Here is a 20,881-nt window from a genome sequence, read left to right on the forward strand (position 1 = left end):
GACTATACTTGGTACATCACATGGAGATGGACAAGAAGCTTTTAGCTGGCTTTTGGAGTAAATTAAATCTTCCCAATTGTTTTTTTTTTAAATAGAGTGAGATTTCACAAATTCCTGACTTTAAAAGATCTAAAATCAGTCGACAAAATTAAATATAGCTTCAACTATTCTATATATCAAATAAGTATTTCTTAGTTGGTACTATATATTTTAAGGAAACTATATCCAATAGAGAATTATTCAGTATACTTTTGAGCTGCTCTCACACTCCTCTCTAACCATACAGAAAAACGTGTTATATTGTGGGTCTAAACAATATTTTTTGGTGAACATCAAGTCTTTTCATATATTAAAAGTCTTTGTGTCTCTAATGATTCACTCCTTTTCTGAAGAGTGATCTTACATCGTGATTAAACATGTGGGATTCACAGTGTTCTGCTTTTTAATGACGGTATGTTACTATCTTTGATGTCTCATTTTGTGTATTAATATTAGGGCCAGACACTTAAATACATTAAAAATTTAGAACAACACAATTGTCAAATCACAGAAGCACTCAATTATATTCATATTGTATTTAACAAGAGTAAGACACTCCCTCCAGACTTTTAGGTGGCAGTAATGTGCTTAAAGTGGGTTTCTCCCCAGACAGAAGGGAAGAGAGAGTTGCAGCTAACATATGGGTCCATGCATTCTAGTAGAAATAAGAACAATTTGATTTAAAAGACTCGGAACAAGCAAACTTCAAAGGTAATGAAAAAATGAAAACCTTGGAGTGAAACATCTAGATACTAATGCATAGTGCAAAGGAAAATCGCAATATAATCAGTTGAAAATAATCAGCCCTAATTTTTATATTTATATACATATCTTTATATTAAAGAATAGAGTGACTATCTAGGAATATGAGTTCCTTTTAATAATCAGTAAAAAAGAATGGCATTATTTGTGTTGATTTTGTTCGAATGGTGCTTATATTTAGTATAGTTTTGGCGCTCATTTGGGAAATTTTCAAAATTATTTTCCTATAGTGTCCTATTGTGCCTTGAATCACTATTGAACAAAACATTGATGCACAATAGTGTGGCAGCGCTAAGTATTTTATATTTCTACCCAGAGAGAATTAAATGCATTTTGGACTTTCTTTAACACAGCGCCAAAACCACAAGGCAGAAGATACTCATTTTGGAGCAACTAGCAGCTAAGACTTAGCTGATGGCAACGTGCGAGTGGTTAATTTTTTTATCAATCACAGTTATCACAATATAGGGTTCCAAACTAGTGGGAGCTTCAAGTTTTTTGTAATAAAATCTTTTAGCAAGCATAATGGCGGTATCATCAAACATCAAAACAATGGTCTCGAAAATAGATTTTTTTTATCTTCTTTAATTATTCTCATAACCTATTATAACTCAAAACGTTCCTTTATGTGCGCGCTTACACCTAAAGCAGCATGTTTTCTTATCCTTCATAGTTTAAATAGGGTTAAATAGCTTTGAATACCAAGGTGAACCATGATGCTATGAGTGAAAAATTAAAAGCTCATAAAAATAAGTACAAATAATTGAAAAAGATTCTTTCACAGATTCTCTCAAGGACTTCTTATTGACTGTTTTGTTTAAGAGAAACTTATTTTTTTTCATGAGGTGTTTGTCAACCCCATCCTAAGAAATACCTAAAATAAGAAATTTGATTTTAATTGTTTGGATTATATTTTTCTTCAGTGCAATATAAGATTAATTTGCCTATAAAGGCTTTTTATGATTTTATTTTACAAGTGGTGCTGCAAAATATGGAGGTTACTGTATGTACTTTCATTGAGTCAAATGAATAGGTGTAAAGAAATGCCACTTTCAGCTCTTTAAAGATTAATGTGTCTCTTTTCTACAGATACACATAACCAACAATCCCTATTTTCCCCAGTAAACCTCTTTCTGCTGTCCTCTGTGCATCCTTGTCTGCCTTTGCAGTCAGACTTAAGTAAAGTTTCGTGTGGCTTTTTTCAACCACCACCCTGAAGGCCTGCCTGCTCTTAATTATTCTAAAACTGTGGATGAAAAGAAAAAAAAAGAAGTTGCTTTTCTTTTACATTAGCTCAGCAGCAGTTTCCTCATTCATAACAGTTGGCACTGGTTTCATTCTGCCTGCCAGAGCTCACACCCCAACCATTTTCATTTTCCTTCATCCATTTGTTTCATTCATGTCATGGATTTTGGCAGCGTCCTGCAATGTTTTCCTGATGGCCGTCAACCTTTCAGCGCCCGAATTTCGAGTCTCAAGCCCCCCCTTTTGTGGCTTTGTTTTGAAGCGGGCCGAAGAAAAAAGGAAACAACGGTTCCCACTTTTGTTGATTCTACACATATCTTGAATTATTAACTGTAATAGAACTCTGAACAGAAGTTACTCAAACAGAGTCACGTAAGGCACAGCTGGCAAGACAGAGATGAAGTTTAAACAAAATTAAAGGGGTCCTTGTTAAGCGAGTCATTTGGTCAGATCCAGAGTTAAATTGTACTGATAGCAGCAAACAAATTAAGTTAACACAATTTGAAAAACACCTTTCCTATTCCTTAAGTTCCATTAGACAATCGACTGAGCAATAGCGCCTCACAAAAGTATTCCACCTTTTGTCATGTCAAAATCACATTTTGCTTCAATTCTGCTTTGCAAAGTAACTAAAGCTTAGTGGGGATGGCTTACTGCAAAAAATATAAATCTAAGTAATTTTTTCTTAAGATAACTGCATTTTTTTTCTTGCCTGTAGCAGGTAAGTGAGAAACATTGCCAATGGAATGGGACAATTTACCTTTAAAATAATAAAAAAGCACCCTGATTTCAGGTGCCTAATATCTAATTATCTTAATTAAAGGGTAAATACTAAAGGGTAAATACACTTATTTCAAGACATTTTTACCACTTTTTAGATTGTTTATGTAGTGCTGAAGTCTTGTGTTTATCTTCAACATTCTTTTCTTCCTGAAAATGCTTGATTTTCCTTTAAGGAGCAATTCAATTTCATGCAAATTAGAACTTACAAATAAGGTGGTTTCTAAAGAAAATTCTTTTGGATGTTATTTGATATTTACTACTTAGGGGAATCAACTAAAGAGGGTTAAATATATGAATATATGAACATCTCAATTATTTAGATCTTTCTTTGTAAAAACTGAAAATAAAATACATTGAAACGCTGGTTGTAATGTAATAAAACATGAAACGGTTTGATGGGTTTGAAAACTTTTATAAAGCACTGCCGCTGAGTCGACCGCAGCACAATCAAAGGTATAAATTCCTGCTCAGCTTACTTTCATAAATCTATCAAACATACCTACCTTCATGTACTGCACCCCTTACACCCCTAAATCACTTCACATGTAGAAGTCAAAACGCTGAAATGTAGCATAAGCCTTGAGATCAGTGTGTTTTCACAGAGAGGCAACCTAATCCTTAAGAGCTGCAAAGCGACATTTAAAACCCAGACTTCGGAGCGTCAGCAACCAGGATTCCCAGGATGGAAACAAACAACATGGCTACTGCATCTCATGAGGCCCAGGGGTAGTCCGCCGCCACCAGCTCCCCTTGGAGCATAGTAAAAAAAAGGCTGGTCGGAGAGCGGAGGGGAAGAGTCTCCAGGCGCGGTTAGGCTCGGCAAGACGGACCGGAGGATGGCTGCACCATAGATTAGGACCACAGTGGCCTATTGTTAATTGGGCGCCATGTGTGAAAGCTACAGAGAGATTAGTTTGTACAGCTGCTGCCATTTGTCATAACTGCCTTTAACAAGACACATATGGCAACCCCAAGTCACAGCCAGAGGTTTTACCAAAGGAAAAAAAAGGGAAGAAAAAATGTCTTCTGAGAGTTTAAAACATTTGCAGAACAGGCATGTTTAAGCAAATGAAGATGTTCCTCGGAAACTCCAAGCAGACCCGACTGGGAACCTATGGAGGGAAATGTTAAGGCTGTGCATTCTTCATCTGAAGGTCAGGAAGGGTTTCTGTAGCAACTTTTTAAATAACAGCTAAGTTGGTTAAAATGGATCTCTGCTGCTACATCACAGCAAACCTGAAATTAACTAGGGCCTGTGTTTTATGTACTTGGGCCGGACTGTTTTAGCCTGATAACTCTTTATAAGAGGGTAGAGTTGTTTTTTGGTACAAATCCACAGTATAATTATTGGTTGTAGGTACGCACACATGTTAGAGACCTAATTACAATCTACACATGGTAAATCTGGAACAAGCCTTTAAAAGACTCTCACTTTCAGCGTTTTTCACTCACAGATGTCAGAGCATTAAAGAGCTGCCACTAACAGACTCTAAACGCCACGTTTTTAACTGCTAGTGTGTAATAATCTAATTTTCAAAGTCGATTTGTTTCTGCACACAGAAGATTAAAGGCGCATGTAAGCAACAGCGTGCCTTAACATGTAGATTTGAGCATTTAAATCAAGGAGAGATTTCTGCAGAGTTGCAGCTATTTGAAGTCCTGAGATGGTGGTGAAGGAAGGAAAAAAGGGGGGGGTCAATAAATCAGTAGGGAAATTGCAAAGGCATCCAGCAGACACGGTATTAACAAACTCTACTTCTTTTCTTGAGAATTTCTAACCTTTTTTAAAACAATACCAAATATTGTATTTTGATTAAGTTTTGGGTTTAAATCTCTGATTTCACACCTAATCCATGATTGACAATAGTGATTTAACAAAGGTGTACAATAAATTCAGATTTTACAAGTTTAATGTTGTTTGTTGCAAATCTTTTTATTCACTAACCCTATAGATCTGATCTTTATTATGTTTATGTAAGAATGTTTTAACAGATTGAAAAAGGAGGCGGAAAACTGTAGACGTGAAGGTTTTTTAAGTCTTTCCTTTGCGATTCAGACTTTTTTGTTTAGGTAGAAACCTTATTTAATAGCTATTGCAAAACTGATTATTAATATCATTTTTTCTCCATGCACAAAATGTTGATGGACTCATTTTTTTAGTCTTCAAATTGAAATTTAGAAAACATAAACCGATTTAAAACATGGCTTAATGTCACTGTCAAGTCAAAACTATAATTTTTCAATGTGATTCATCCGTTATTGGGTGTCTTCATGCTGACACGTGTTAGAGGTCAAGGTTATATTGACCTCTAAGTCTATGGTTAAGCTTTAAGTGTATATAAGTTATAAATGAACAAAGAAATGAAACCAAATTCAAATAAAGAGTAATAGGAGTAATAGTAGACAAGAATAAACGTTCTCTTTAGGTTCCCATTATCCAAAAAAAGCTGCTGTGTCTGTGTATCTCTGAGTTGTTCCTTGATTGGTTATCCCTATAACATAACCTGGCACAGATTATGGATGGATGATGTTTTTGATAACAATTGCAATTCTAACTTAAGTTAAGGCTTTAATTACTGTTCTTAAGTAATAACTCTCTAAAACTCTCTGTTTAGATTAGCTGGCACAACTTAAGGTACTCAGATACTCAGTGTTGAAAGGTAAGGAAGGTGCCATGAACCCAAACCCTAAAGAACCCAAAGATCTTCAGCCATAACAGTTGTTTTCTACACTTGGCAGTATTTCCAGAAGTCAACCTGGCATATGTGAGGGAGGAGGGTAAATCTTTTGAAAACTCAATGGGGTTGCTGATTAATCAGTCCCAAGCAGGCTGTTCCCAAACCTTAAACACCATATCCCCTCAACATCCTACCGCATCAACTCTAGAAAGAAATCCTCTGGGGGATTCAACCCAACAACCCCCGACCAGGCCAAACAACAACAACAACATGCTAGGCCAAAAGTACACTATGCACAGCTGTGTGACGACGGGGCCTTTCTTCTTCTGTCTCGCCCAGGTCTCGACGAGCCTTCACAGCAATGGGGCGTACTGTACTGTGAGACAAAAGGAGAGACACCCATCACTCTGAGCCTCGGATCGGCCCTGTCTGGACTGAAAAGGGGCTTTGACGGAGCAAATAAGGGTGCGCATGTGGGGGGTGCAATGCACAGAGAAGTCAGTGTCTCCTGGGAAACCAAAGCGATTGTCTGTTCCTGCTCAAAGTTCCCCCCATAACACCTCACCTACCACCCTTTCCCATTCTCTCCCCCCTTCATTAGTCGTTCAGCAGCCTTCATCCTAGCTAAAAGGAAATAGCTTTTGCAAGAAAGTCTCATTCTGATACTCAAGGGTCCTTTTCTCCTGACCAACTTGAAAAAACTCATGGAAAAAAAAAACATCCGCTTACAAGTTGTCTATCTGACACTTTTGTTTCTCCCGTCTGAACCTTCTTATCCCTCTTTTCACTGCAGACCCCGCTGTCTTACATGATCAGTCTTGCAGGCAGATGGGACAACACTAAGTTTTTCCAAGCAGTTACGCCGCTCTGATGGAAAAGAAGAGAAGGCAGTCTCTGGATGGAGAAGCTCAGGCAGAGGGGAGAGGGTCTGCTTTGTGAGGAAGGACAGTGAGGTACGGTGTGGTGACTGGGATAGGGGGGTGAATGTACCCATTTGTCTTCATTTGGGGAGGACTGGCAGACAGGGGGTGGGGGTGGGAAATTTATCCGGTGTGGGGGGAGTGGGAGGTGCTGGTCCTCCAGTCAAGTGGCCTCAGGGGGATTTGAAATGCATTTGGGGTCCTCGCGAAAAGCCTGGGAAAGTGTTGGGAGGCTGAGATCCTAACCGTGGACTAATGACAAGAGCTGAAGTCCTTCAACAAGAGCAGCCACAAACGCAAAAACTCTGCCCTCTCCTGAATTACACAGAAAAAATACTAAGCGTGTGTTGCCAAAAAAAAAAAAGTCCTTGTCCCATTTTTGGATGCAACAGAGCAAACTGTGACCCAAGCACATTAAACACAGAGCAGCGAAGCGGGAGAGGGAGTTGTAAATTTAGCCAAGAAAAAAAAAGAAAAGCAAAGCATCCACATTTCTCCGTGGCCTCTGCTCTTGCTGCCTTGTTTCCATGGAAATTTATGTACACAGGGAGCACAAAAGAGGGCTAAGGAGGTAACACGGCCTGTTTAAGCCTTGAGGTATTTGCTCGAGCAAAGCCCCACTGCTAATAACACAAGCCTCATACTGAGCCAGGCAACCTGGCTGCTCTGCACCCAGGTCTGCGTTTGAGAGGGAGCAGGAGGAAGGAGGGGAGAGGAGGAGGCAGAGGGAAGTCAAAAACCAACAAAAGATCCTAAAGAGGAGATGAAGGTAGGGGCATTAGAAACCGAGCAAAGAAAGTGCATTGCAAAACATAAATAGCTCCCGGCAAAAAGGATCGGGAAGACATTTAGTGGGAAGCGGAAATCAATAAGGCAAGCGGTGAAGCTGGGAGGGAGTTCTAAGTGGATTAGATTGAGAGAAAGTGTTCGATAGGTTATGGCTCTGAGAGAGACGTAGTGAGACACCGCAGGCTCTATTGCATACTAATAAGGAAGAACGAACGAAAGCTAAAGGAAAGGGTTGTGCAGTTCACTGCAAAGACCCTTTTTGGTACAGATATTCCCTGGATTTGGAGTTTACACAGATTTTTTCAGTAAATCAAAATTCCTTTCCAAATATAAAAGTCTGTTCAGCCCTTTAAAAAAAAAACAAATTTAGAAAAAAAATGTACTTTAGGTTGGCCCTGGTGTCTTACAACACGCTCCTGGCGTGATCTCAGCCACTTTTTCTCTGGCCAAACGCCTGGGTCTAGGACAGCTGTCATGGGTCGCCGGCTCAGACACGAGGGGAAGCCAGGGAGCGAGAAAAGAAAAAAGAAACTTGGAAAAAGAAGCAAAGAGAGGGAGAGAAGGAGCCATTTGGCTGGGCAGCGTGCCACTGGGGTGATTTCTGATGGCTGAGGAGGATAAGGGGAAGCTAGGAGGGAGGGAAGGGTTATATGTTGTGCTTAGTCACGGACCTCCACTGTGACCCGGAAGGTCGGACCTCACTACCAAACGTTTGACCAAAAGCTTCTGAGGCAACCAGGCAGAAAAGAAGATGCAAACGGCTACCTCAAGTAGGGCAGGGAGCGAGCGATGGCCATTCTCAAGGATCATGACCCGACCTAAAGGATGTGGGCAGGGTGGGAGGTGAGGGTATGTGGGAGGAGGCCGCCGCTGACTATTACTCCCCCTCACTTAGGCCACTGAACCAAGGGACCACCAGCCAGACCAGAAGAGAAAGCAGCAGAGGGGGTGGGAGGGGAGGGAGCAGAGACAAACAGTTGCCAAAAGACCATGAGCAATTCTTTGACCGCTGCGGTTTGACCCTGATTGAGGAGGTCAACGAGGGGATCGCCAGACAACAAAACAAAAAGTCTTCCTCCTCCACGTGCCCTGAAACCAGTGTTCTCACCGATCTGTTGTGCTCAATTAAACTTCACAGGACGCGCTGCCACATCCCTTTGCAGAAGCCCTGACCTCAGGAGAGTGTGACGGCTGGTGTTGGTGACGGGGGGGCCAAAGGTTAAGTCTGGAGATCGTAAAACGGGGTCTCCATTCACATGTCAGTTTGCATTCAGAGGTAATCTATCCATTTCCTAAAACTATCGTGACGGTGTGAAAAAAAGAGAAAGTTACAAAGTCAAGGTAATGATGTTTTATGGTCGTGTTAACTTTCAGTAGTGGAGTAATGGGAACACAGCGTGACCCTGACCTCTTAAGGCGTCCCAACTCAGCGCCAGGATTTATTGCTATAGTGATTGCTTTTTATTCATACTTAAAAACAAAAGTTTGAATTGCAGAGCTATATTTTTCACATTTGTTTTGGGAATATTGTTTTATTTTATTTTTTTAGAGTTATGGTTAAATTTCACTTAGCTATAGCACAGGCACACAGAGTCTATTTAGTCTAAGGCAAATTCACAAATGGCCAGTTAAAATATTTTGATTTGTGGTTAAGACTATCATAGCTGGTTCTTTGTTCAAGCTTAATTAGAGGTTATCTCTGGGGTGATCTACTCTAGGGGCCAGCAAAAAAAGTTTATTGACTACAGTTATTTTATTATTGGGAATCACATGCAATGCAAATTATGTTTTAAACTATGATCTTCTCAAGCCACATTTAACCAGATTTAGAGAGCCAAGACTGGATCTCCCTAATCTGAACACCTACCTACAAAACATAACTGATGGAGGCAAAAAAAACAAAACATTTTGTTTGTTTGTTGTCTGGGATGTCAGGAAAGGACTCCACAGCATAAATGATTGGGGTTAGAGAACTTTTCTCCTGTCCTGCAGACGTACAGTTGCTGAACAAAGAGACAAAAACACAAAAGCAAAGCTTACAGAGCCCCCAGCTTGTCCAGACATGATGAGTATCGCCAGGCCTTGTTGCAAACTATTCCATCAAGCTGTCAAACTGGATATGCAAAAAAACATGAGCGCAGGTGTGGAGAGGAGATGATTCAAAGAAGAAAGGGAAAAGAAATTGCACTTCTGGTTTAATCAGATAAAACAGTGCAGAGTACCTCTGCAGAGAGTGTGTGTGTGTGTGAGAGAAGCTCGGAGTAGGTTTGAACAGCCAGTTGGCACAATGGATGCCATGAATCCCGACTCCCCCCTCCTTTTCTCATTCCAGGCCCTCAGCCTACTTCCCAGCGGGCATTCATCTGGGCATGCACATGGGTGCTGCAGCCGGGCCTAGCTAAACGCGTCTGTGCACCAGAACAAGGGGGCACATTTTTTCTGAGTATACCCTCAAAATTCATCCGGGACTCTCACTGCCAACCTGCCGACCTTTTCCCAGGCACCACGGGGATTATCACCAAACATGCACTAAATGTACATTCTCTTTTATAAAGAAAAAAAGCAGATGAGCAAATAGAGACAGCTAAATAATTTCTGTTACTCGATTACGCAGCTCAGCAGAGCAGGACACAAAAAGAACAATATATTAAAAGCACAGTCTAAACAGTGGATTCTCTTTCAGCCAGAGCCTGATTTGCTGGTTTCTTTGTGTTTGATTGTATGTTTGTTTGTTTCGTGCAGTTGCAGCTGAACAAAAGGCAGCGGCGGCATCCATTCTGCCATCATCGGGGGGAAGAAAAAAAAATCAAATTTCCAGCATGCCCACCGCATTGCGGATGCCAACCAACGAATCAAAGGCACGCTGCACGCAGACAAAAGAGGGTTTGATGCCAACCTCCGAACCTCTAACAACCGTCGTCCGGCAAGCCGCCCTGCCTCCCTGGCACTGCGTAGAACAAAATGGCGGCGCATCGCCTTGCTGCCCACAACATGGCTGCACCGCCTGGGTTTCGGTGTCCGCTAGGCGACTTCACGGAGTAGGAAAAGATTTCACCTCAGAAAAGGAGGAAAAAAGATGCCGACATATATTTGTATTCTTCCAGAAAATATGTTAGAACACATCAATCTTTATGCAAAAACACTTTCTTTACACAAAAATCTCTAAAAATGGAATAAAAAATAAGGATGTGTTGTGTTAAACGTTGGCAAGGACCGGTTAAAACGCAGCAGATGCAGAACAAGAGGAGCGGTGGCATCCTACAAAAGACACAAAAGGAGGGTCTGATGCCAACCCCGGTGCCAGTGGCAACCATTATTGTCTCCGTGCTGTGCCTTCTGCTTTCCCTGGCACTTATCAAACACAAAATGGTGCTCAGGATTTGATGGTAATGAGCTAGCTAGACCACCGTTCCTCCCCTCAGTGGCAGAGCGTTTCGATGTTGCAGCTACAGATTCAATGAAAGGGGATTTTATCAGGGAGCGATCCAGGAATGAAGGCATTCCTGTGCTGTCATTAGAGACAGTGAACTTAAGAAGGTCGAGAGTGATAAATTATCCCAAAATAAAGGACTTGTATTTTTTTTAGATAGCTCATCACACACAAAGAGGCAAAATCAGTCAATTTCAGCACCAAGAAAAAATGACGCTTTCGTCGTGATGAAGTGTGAAGAGTGAGGAGAAAATCTAAATCTCCCAGCTGCTTTTCACAGATAATCTCCGATTATAAATAGCAGCCAAATAAATAGTTTCCTGGTAAACGAATTAGGGTGCAGCCACTGTGTGGCATTAAGATGTTAATACTTTTTTATTTTGTTAAATTAGGGAAGATTACTTTATTAACTTTAGCTTTCATGTACTAACTTTATTTAAATCTCTTCCAGGACAAAACGCCAGATGTTAAAAATACTCTACTGCTCTATTAGGCTTGAAGGAATTACTAAAATGTGATGAGTTTACAATTAGGCACAAATCTAAAACAGGTGTGTTTAGAAATAAAACAAAATCAGAGATGCTAATTAGAAAAATAAAAGGAAAACATTTCTGGCAGTTTGCTTTTGAAGAGGTGGTTCATTTTGAATCCATCGAAAAAATTATGAAAATGCTTGTGAATGATTGTTCACCCTTTATAGGATTTTATATCACCTAAAGAAACAAGAATAAAAATAGAAAATGATATAAATGCATTTAATGACTAGATTTTTTTTTTTTTTTTTACCTGATATTACTAATCAGAGCAAATAAATAAAAAAATTTTTGAAATAATATCTGGATGATTGAGGGGTGCATTTTTTAAATAAAAAAGATAATTTAGAAATTAGCAAATTTTCTTAATGCATTTTGATGAAAAAAAAAAAAAATGTTACGTTTTTTGGAATAAAAAAAAAACGCACCCACATTAGCAAAAATGAATCTACACACATAGCATTGATATACTGAAATAAACACTAAAAAATAGTTAATTGATGTTATTGGTTCCATAATTGCTCAGCCTCTATTTTTAAATATAACAGCTTGTCATGTAGACTCTTTGATGGGGGTTATAGTTTTAAGTCCATAAAAAAACGGAAAATAAAAAGAATATTCCCAGTTATGACTCTGACTTTAATTTGATTTTTATTCAACCCATAAAAATGCATCAAAGCTGCTGTAGATGCTTTATAAAGTAAAAATGGTGAGACTTTAATTTAATCAATTTTATAATTTGTGGGGAAAAAAAGCATTTAGCATGACATAAACTTAAATTCCATTAAATTTCACTTTATGACTGGATTCAATTCACTCTTTTTGCCTTTATTGTAATTGCCGCAATTTAAATTTTTACTGAACTGATTTCAAATAATTTCATAATAATAATTTTTAGATTTCTATAAAAATATTCATTTTTAGTGAAAGTAAATAAATTCTGAAGGCTCTAAAAAGAAAAAATATTCATGCTGTTTTAACTTTTTAAAAGTGTGCAGCTTCTACTGCAGCAAAAACATTGATGAGAAATTGATTAGAATTTTTAAAATAGGAAAAAAATCATTCTGTTGCAACACTAGTTTTTTGCAATAAAAAAAAAATCATATTTTGATCCTTCACATTAAAATAATAATAATCCCATTAAAGGTTCCTGCTTTGGTGCAACGACTTTCCATAACTGTCAGTGTTTAACCAGCCGACAGGCAGTGTGTGTTAGATAGTGTAAGCCAATGCACAGACGCACACACATATACGCACACAAAAACAACGACTGCACATTAGCAGGAGCCGCTGCAGCTAAGATGAGGTTAGAAATATTTCGTACTGAAAACACATTTAGCTTTTTCCTCGGTAATGAGCCGTGCTTGAAAAGTTAAAAAGAAAACGTATAATAGATTGTGTCTAAGCTGTTTTACTCCTCACGTTTCTCATGTTTATTTGTCTGGCGCTCACAACGATGACTGCTGCCCAGACTGAGCAGGGATGCCAGAAACTAACACATGTGACCCCTGACCTCACCAAACCATCCCACACACACACACAGGGAAAAATCTATCTATACATAGTCTGGGCTGAAAACATACCTTGGTCCTGGACATAGTATGCTAGAAACAAGTCCAGCTCCTTGACTGATACTGTTATGTGGTGAGGCTGGACACAAAGTGCTGGGTTGGTGCAATGTGGAGACTTGACGAGGCGCTCGCCGTCTGTACTTTCCAGAGGGATGCCCTTGAAGAGGATGACCATCACCAGGTCCAGGCGCCAGACTTTGTCGGCCTGCCGCAAGCAGTCGATCCGGCGGATCTTGCCCTTCTGGTCGGGGTTGGACAGCACGCAGCACGGCGGCTTCTTGCCCGTCACGCTGAGGACGAAGTCCTCCCGGTACTCCTGCCGAATGTCCTTCCGAAGCTTGGCCAGGAGCCTGGAGGCCCACTTCTGCTTGACCTCGGGCTTCTCGCTCAGGAGCTCGTCCTTGACGGCACGCTCCTCATCCTTGGACATCCTCTTCTCGTGCTTCTTGAAGTACTTGCGTTTTCGGGCCTGTAGGTTGAACCACGTGTAGGCGATGGCGCGGACATGAGGTAGCAGCGCCTCGATGAAGGGATGAAATTCATCCTGGAGGATCAGAGAGGAGAGGAAGGAGGAGGAAATTTAATCATCTCATTAAAAATAAAAATAGGAAAAAAAAGAGGAGAAATGTTTTTAAAAAAGGACAAATAAAATCTCTTCCACAATGTCTCATTTTTATTCTATTTTTCACATTCCGCTCTGACAAAGAATCCCGCATTTTCTGTGAGAAATCGTATTTTCTGGTCACGCTGCAGGCCTCTGCTCTGCATTTCTCTCATCAAACTCTCCCTCTTCCAAAGTGAGCTCATCCCGAGCTTACTAAGAACTGAGGATTACTTTCTGAACAGGATAGAGTCGCAAAGTCGGATGTTAAGAAGATCTCCTCCATGGATAAATGGGAAACGACAGGCAGTGGCATTTCAGCAAGCTTTGATTTTTAGCATAAATAGGAAAGAGAAATTCATCTGAATGGGTTTTAGCAAAACATATCACACAATTTATTTTTTTGCCTACTTAAAAAGCATTTTATTTAATTGTTCTAAATTAGGAAAGAAAAAAAATTGAAATTTTCCAGCATAAATTTCCCTGTTCCCTCTGCGTTAAGCACACTTTCATACCTTTCATCTAAAGAGTATACATTTAAAAAAAAGATTTGCATTTGACAGAGTCTCTCTATATTAAAAAAGCAAAAAAAAAAAAAAGAATCAAAATTTAATTATATGCTAACACTTTAATCTTCTATTTTCAAACAAGGGTGACACTTAAGCACCCAGTTTTAACTCATTTCCCTCTGGATTTGGACGAACAATCCTGTCACAAATAGAAGCTCCTCCAGGTGAGAAACGGAAACGTTGAATTATCTTAGCTTTCGGGTCATTAAAATGTCAAATTTAATAAGTGTAAGAAGCACCCCCCCACCACCACCTTCCCCACCACCTCTTGTTTAAGCAGGCTTTTGAGGAGTGAAACCACACATTGTTCTTTTTGAAAGCAGTCAGGCAAAGCGGGCATTGGGAAACCACAGAAATCCACTCTCAGTGTGTAAGAGGGTGTGTGTGTGTGTTTGCTCCCGCATGCCGCTGGAAGCCACATTTCGTCTCTGCACAGTCAAACTCAAAATCTCCTAACGTAAACGTTTTCAAAAATGAAAGGAGATTTTTTTTCAACTCAGCAGATCAACCTTTATTTTAAAAGCAAGACATCACACTGAATGAGAGCTGTGTAGCTTCCCATTTGGAGGAGTTATAAAATAATAAGCAGAGCTTATTTTCATGTCACGTCCAATTAAAACGACAAAACTAAACTTTGAAATTCTGCTAAATTAGCCTCAGAAGCAGCTGTTTCTAAAGAGAAAACCCATTTGTTTTCTGCAAAACACTCTAAATATATCCCAATTAGAGCCATTATTATTATTATTTTTCTTTTAAGCAGGCTAACAAAGCCTAAAGCTGTAAAGATAAATGACTTGGCCAAGGCCTGAGCTGTGCACTTCAGCAGAGGCCATAAAAGCACAATCCTCTTAAGCACAAACTAAACCACATCTCAGTCAATCACTGACTTATGCCAAGTAAAATATAAACAGTCAAACTGAGTCAGCCAAAACAGTCTGCAGCTACCCCTGTCCAAGCGCTGAATCAACCTTATCAGTGCATGTGATCTTCCTGAAGAGAAAGTAGCTTTATCTCCTCCAATAGCACTGAGGGGGGCATTTATTTAAAGAAAAAACATTTATGTTTGAGGGGAAGATGTTCTGCTTTATAAACATAGATCAGGTTGGGCTGAGGCTTGTGAGGAAAGTTTAAAAAAATGATGCAATATTGAATATGAGCTTATATTTAATATTCATTAACCTCATCTTTCAACATATATTAGCTAAAAGGTTTTTAAATACAAAAACAGAAAATCTAACCAACAATAACTGACTTATAAAACTTAAACTGTAACGGCCATCATTTAGAGAAAACCTGGACCACATGATTTATTTAAAAAAAAAGTTTCATCCAAATATTTTTGCTGCTTTTACAATAAAATTAGATTTTACACCAACACTGATAATGTAAAGTGATTAGTTGTTTATTTTTCAACGATAAAACTAAACCATTTTTCACACCTCCGCTCTGTGCAACCAGTCTGTTTCATATAAAGATATATATTGCGGTTTAAAAAGAAAGAAAGATAAAGCTCTGAGCTACAGTGAATATAAATTAACTAACCGGAAAAACCAACTAGCCTGTTTTCCACTTTAGTGAAAGACTGCGGTCGGCTGTCATGATTGCATTTTTACACAAGCTAGGAAAACAAGCTGCAACATTGCATTAAGTACAGTAATCATTGCAAAGACGAACATTGATTTTACAGCATTGTTATTATACAAGTAAAACTGGGTAACGATCAGCGGTGAGTTACAATTATTACAGCTATTAAAGCGTTAACAGTGTCACTGTTAAGCGTTTTGTTTATTGTTTAAACAACAAGATGAGGGAATTCACAATGGCTCTGTTACTGCTGGATTATTATTTTTTTTTTGCATCATTTAGTTATTTTAAACAGGTTAGAACAGTAAACAATTGTGGTAAAGTAACTAAAGTAGATGCACAAAAAAAGGATGCATTATTTTTTCAGTATGCTGCTACTGTAGATTGCAAGAATTTAAAGCAATGTTTAAAAAAAAAGAGGAAACATAAATAAGTGGATTATTCTGTGGTTTTATATGACCTTAGGGTCATGCACTGGGTTTGCACAACAGAGCAGTAAAAAAATAAATACATTTTTTTGTTTTTTTTTAAGTGAATCAATTATTTGATTTTAAATCAACTGTAAAATCATAATTTCTTGCTGCACACTAATTTAAAATCAATTTTATTATAATCAATAAAAGACATAAAGTTGGTGTTATTTCAACAATATTTCCTTCACGTTAGGTTAGTCTATATAATTGTATTTTTATTTTATTTCTTTGCCATAAAAGATTAAAAGGTTATTTCTGGGCGCGCAAACACCTTCCAGCTCACCTACTATGTGCCAAACTCAGCACCAACTTCACAACAGAAAGAAAATAGAAGAACCAGAGCAGAATACCTGAGTTAGACAAATCGGCGAATACATGTCGAGCCGGGGAAGGAAGGGGAAGGGGGGGGGGAGAAAAGTGATTGTAGGTGGACTTATTCCTCCGATCACTCCATCGTCCTGGACCCACCGGTGCGCACCGAACAGAGAGAGGGAGCGTGTGAGCGCGCGATCCGGATAGAAATTATCCAACAATATCCATGAAGAGTTGCGATCCACAGATTGTCGCCACCGCAGAGATATTTATATATATATATATATATATATGAAGGAGCTGCAAAAAAATATAAATAAAAAAAATAAGAGAAGAAGCAAGTTGGAGCTGCGCGTCCTGTGTCTCTCTCTGTGCGTATTTAGTCGCAGCGCGCAGAGCGCAGAGGATCAGTCACCCTCTGCTAAAAGCTTCCAGCCAGAGCTGAGAGGAAACCTTCCACATTCAGTCGCTCCGCCGCGATTCCAGCAAATCAGATCCAACTTTTTCCTCTCTGTCTTTTTTCTAGCCTCCCTTCTCTCCCTCTCTCTCTCTCTCCCTCTCTCTCTCTCTCCTCTCTCTCTCTCTCTCTCTCTCTCTCTCTCTCTTTCACGTAATTACACAGTCACACCACTCCTCTTCCTCCCTCTCCAGTCATATCCACCCCCCCTCCTCTCCTTCAATTCATTTACTGCCTTCACTTCGGCTGAATTATTTTATGAGCTTCAGGGACTTCGGACCGGAGCTTTGGTCACACAGAGGAGGGGAGGGGAGTGGAGGGGGGATCCAGGTTGGGTATTTGATAATTACCAAACTTTTCTTTATGGCATTAACTCATTGTTCTCTACAGTGCAGACAAAACTATTTTATATCTAAGGGAAAAATGTTACGACATTGCAACTTTTAATGCTTTTTTTGTACTAAATACACTCTTTTTATATTGTCTGTGGCTTTACCTCTTTGTACTTTATATCAACTACAGGGACCAGAGGCGTAGCCAGAAATGTTTTATAAGGGGGGCCAGGCAATAACCAATGTACACTGAGGGGTGGCACCACAACCTCAGGGTTAATCTACACTGTTCGGACAGGAAAATTAACGAGCAAAACATCAATATTTTCTAAATAAAGACGAAGTAAAGTTTCCTACAGCCTTTGCTGACAAATATATGCATATATTGAAACATCCGTCTAGATAAAAGGTATATTGGATAAATGGAGCGAACATCTTTTCCGTCTTCATTACTTACCTACTTTTATCAATATCGTTCTGCATTAAATTGATATTTACAAGTACTAATATCTATATAACTTGATGATTAAATAGATTTTTATTAAAATGGTTATTTACAGTATCTATGATTTTACTGAAGACTTGTAGAGTCACATTATTTTCTCTTTATGGCATTTAAAACAAAATCTAGTTCTGAAAGAGCAGGAATTCTGTACTAATCATCTCTAATGCTGCGTTCACACCGGGGGCAGCTGGCGCGACAGAAGCAGCGAGTTTACATGCAAAGTCAATGGTTGACGCGCGTCAAGGCGCAGCAAAAAGTCCCGCGGCGCGTTTCGAGCAGCAAGCGCAGCGCGTCTGGGCAGCTGAAGCAGCGCGTCGGGCGCGTTTTGGCATCTGACGCGCCGCAAACGCGCTGCTGCTCGAGATGGAAAAATTGAATTTTTGCTGCTCGACGCGCCGCGTCAACCAATCAGAGAAGCTGATCTGGGAGCTGGCTGGGAGAGAGACACAGCGCTGATGACACAGACTGCTCTGATCACTTCTCTTAAACAGTTTATTAAAGCATAATTAACTTAAAATATATACATCTGCCGGCAGAATATGTTCGCTTTTATTATTCTGGTGCCTGCAGATCGGATTATTTAGATGAAAAACACCTACCAGCCGCCGCGGTAAACCGCGAGGAGGCGACCCGGCCAGAGGCTGCTGATGAATGGATTCCTTCTGTCGGCGCACCGCTGGTATGTGGGGGTCTGAGCGGCTCCGACAGAAATAACATTGGGAGGCAGGATTGTAATCTGGATGAACTGACTGCACTGATTACGTTTTCAGGTGTATTTTCTCACTTAAACACATATTAAAACTACTTTATTCCCACTGATCACAGCAAATATAGCTGCAAGGCAGAGAAAGGATAGTGAAGCTCCGCCCAACGCGCCTCAGACACACTTTTGGACCGCGCAGCGAGAGCAGCAAAGCTGCTTCAGACGCGCGTCAGAATTCACTGGTACAAGCAGCAAAAATGAAGCAGCAGACGCGATTTTGCTGCTTTTGCTGCCCCCGGTGTGAACGCAGCATAATGTTAGAATATTGATGTGCATAATTGACCACAGTGTTTTTGTTGTCAAGTAATTGTTTGTATATCTAAAATTAAATTGTTTTGAAAATTCTACTTGAGAGAAAAAAATGGTAGGGGTGGCCATGGCCACCTCTGGCCCCCTATCTAGCTCCGCCCTTAACTGGAACCAGAATTTCCCTGAAGGAGTAATCCCAAGGGATAAATAGAGTTGTTTTGCTTTTAGTAACTATTTAATATAGTCCAAGCAGGTTGATGCGTAATTTATGAAAATTATCCAAAATGGACATGAAAGCACATAACCTCCATTGTCAGTGATTGTTTCCTTGTAGAAACCAGTAACAAACTGCAAAAAGGAAAATAACATGACCCCTTGCACTTTTTACTGTCCAAAAACAATGTTACGCTACAGTACACAGACATTCGTCGAGCACAAGGACCAAGAAGAAAACCGCTCAAGCTGAAGCCCATTTCCCTGAGTTTAAACCGCCCACAAGCTCCTGATTGGCCCACCGTCTTTTGACTTTCACCGCTGTCACTCCTAAAAATCTCACTTTACAAACTTCTGATGCGCCACTGAATCGGGTCTATGATTGGATGGTCAAACAAGTATTTTATATTAAAGAGTACTTGCTTCCCCCTATTTCTGAAATTAAAATTTCATCAATGCTTAGCTTGAAATGGGAATGTAAACACTTCCCTGTGATGCCACGCTCCATAAGCAAGGTGTGGATGTTTGAAGTGGGCTTAAAAGTACAAATGAAACATTTTATGTATGTGTATAATGAAATCACTGTACAAAAGAAACTGTGCTTCCTACAGTAACGGTTGCAAAAATGAGTGCATGTTTATAGTTGTTTTTCAACTTCTCCTTGTCGGCGATTTTAATTCTCTCAATATATATATATATATATATATATATATATATATATATATATATATATATATATATATATATATATATATATATATATGTATATATATGTATATATATATATAGACTCTTCTCTATTTAATGACTTCTATTTTAAAATGGTAATAAATGGAAGACTTCCTTCTCAGAAAATCTCGTTTTGAATATTGCCCCTTAGGACCCCCCCTAAGTAACGCCCCTGCTGCTAATAGAGTTCAAGGAAAACATGCATACAGTGTGCAACTTTTTAATGCATAAAGTTGTGTTTCTCACTCAAAAAGGATCTACATTTAAAAAAAACACGTGTTTCTGCAGAGCTGTCATCAGTCTGCACAAAGTTCAAGTTCAAGGTACTTTCTGCAGCTTTTCCTCCAACATTTCAAAACCACACAGCCAAAGAAAGGACAGTATTAAAAGATGCGCATGAGAAAAAAACATAAATGATGCAAAACACAGAACTTTATCACAACATTAAAAGCAGTAAGGTTCTGCATGTTCACGTACCATTGCACTGTACTGCATGGATTAATGTGGAGGGAGGGGGGGAGTCTTGGAGGCTGGTTGGAAACAGGCAAGCCGGTAGCTTCACATTTCTCACCCTCAACTTTGTTGCGGTGCTCGCAAAAAAAAAAGTCAACACCGGAAGACAATTCCTAGCAGATAGAGGTGAAAAGAAGTTAGGAGCACCTCGTCTTTTTTTTTTTCTTGTTTCCTTTCCTCTTCAGGTCTCACTGTTTGGATCAGGGGTTTTTGTGGGGGGGAGGTTAGGGGGAGCGGGGGGAGTTGAATGCGATCCAGAGGAGGCTGAGTTTTCTGCACCAGGCTGGTCTCCGCCTACACTTTCACTGACTGACTGCCTGCAGCCCCTCCAGCTCATCTGCCAGCTGGCAAGTTACACAGCAGCACGACCGGAAAGGGTATGCTGCAGTTTTTCAAAATAAGGGCTCAATTTGATAAATAGATGGAAAAAAAATAATGATCGAAAAGGCAGGATGACTGTGGAATATTTCTGACTAATTCTGTTTAATTTAATAGTCTTATAGATCAGCAATAAAAAGAAATGTTCTATTTTGTGGGTCTTAAACAGGGGGTCCGCGACCCCCTTGAGGGTCCACGTAGGTTCTGCATGGGGGTCGCAAAAGGTTAGGTTGATCAGACTTCTTTTTTATATTCCCCCCCCTGCAATTTTTTTCCCCACTAATTGAAATGTCTTTAAATACACATTAACGTGAATTCAACACACTGTAGTAAACAGATCAATCAAAGCAGAAGATGTCTTTTAGTCATCAATGCACAATATTCAGTGACACACAGGAGCTCTTTCAAGCTGGGCACCGTTTCATTCACAACACCTGTCCCATCAACCAGGAA

General features: G+C 39.7%; 1 protein-coding gene across 5 annotated transcripts in view; it reads right to left on the reverse strand.

Moving 5' to 3' along the window:
• LOC119776395 (nuclear factor 1 B-type-like) overlaps positions 1-20,319 on the reverse strand; it is a 93,711-nt gene extending 73,392 nt beyond the window's left edge. The window contains exons 1-2 of one of the 5 annotated variants that reach the window (XM_038274787.1): positions 20,015-20,319; positions 12,763-13,294 (exon numbers count right to left, since the gene is read on the reverse strand). In XM_038274787.1, the coding sequence (XP_038130715.1) occupies positions 12,763-13,294; positions 20,015-20,032 (550 nt within the window). In that variant the 5' untranslated portion in view covers positions 20,033-20,319. Of the gene's footprint in view, positions 1-12,762; positions 13,295-16,327; positions 16,838-20,014 lie in introns of those variants that run through there. The other 4 variants (XM_038274788.1, XM_038274785.1, XM_038274789.1 and 1 more) reach the window with 4 other exon arrangements.
• Positions 20,320-20,881: the final 562 nt, after the last annotated feature.

The sequence above is a fragment of the Cyprinodon tularosa genome, unplaced genomic scaffold (genome assembly GCF_016077235.1).
Source record: "Cyprinodon tularosa strain WSP-4 unplaced genomic scaffold, ASM1607723v1 ctg93, whole genome shotgun sequence".
NCBI lineage: Eukaryota > Metazoa > Chordata > Actinopteri > Cyprinodontiformes > Cyprinodontidae > Cyprinodon > Cyprinodon tularosa.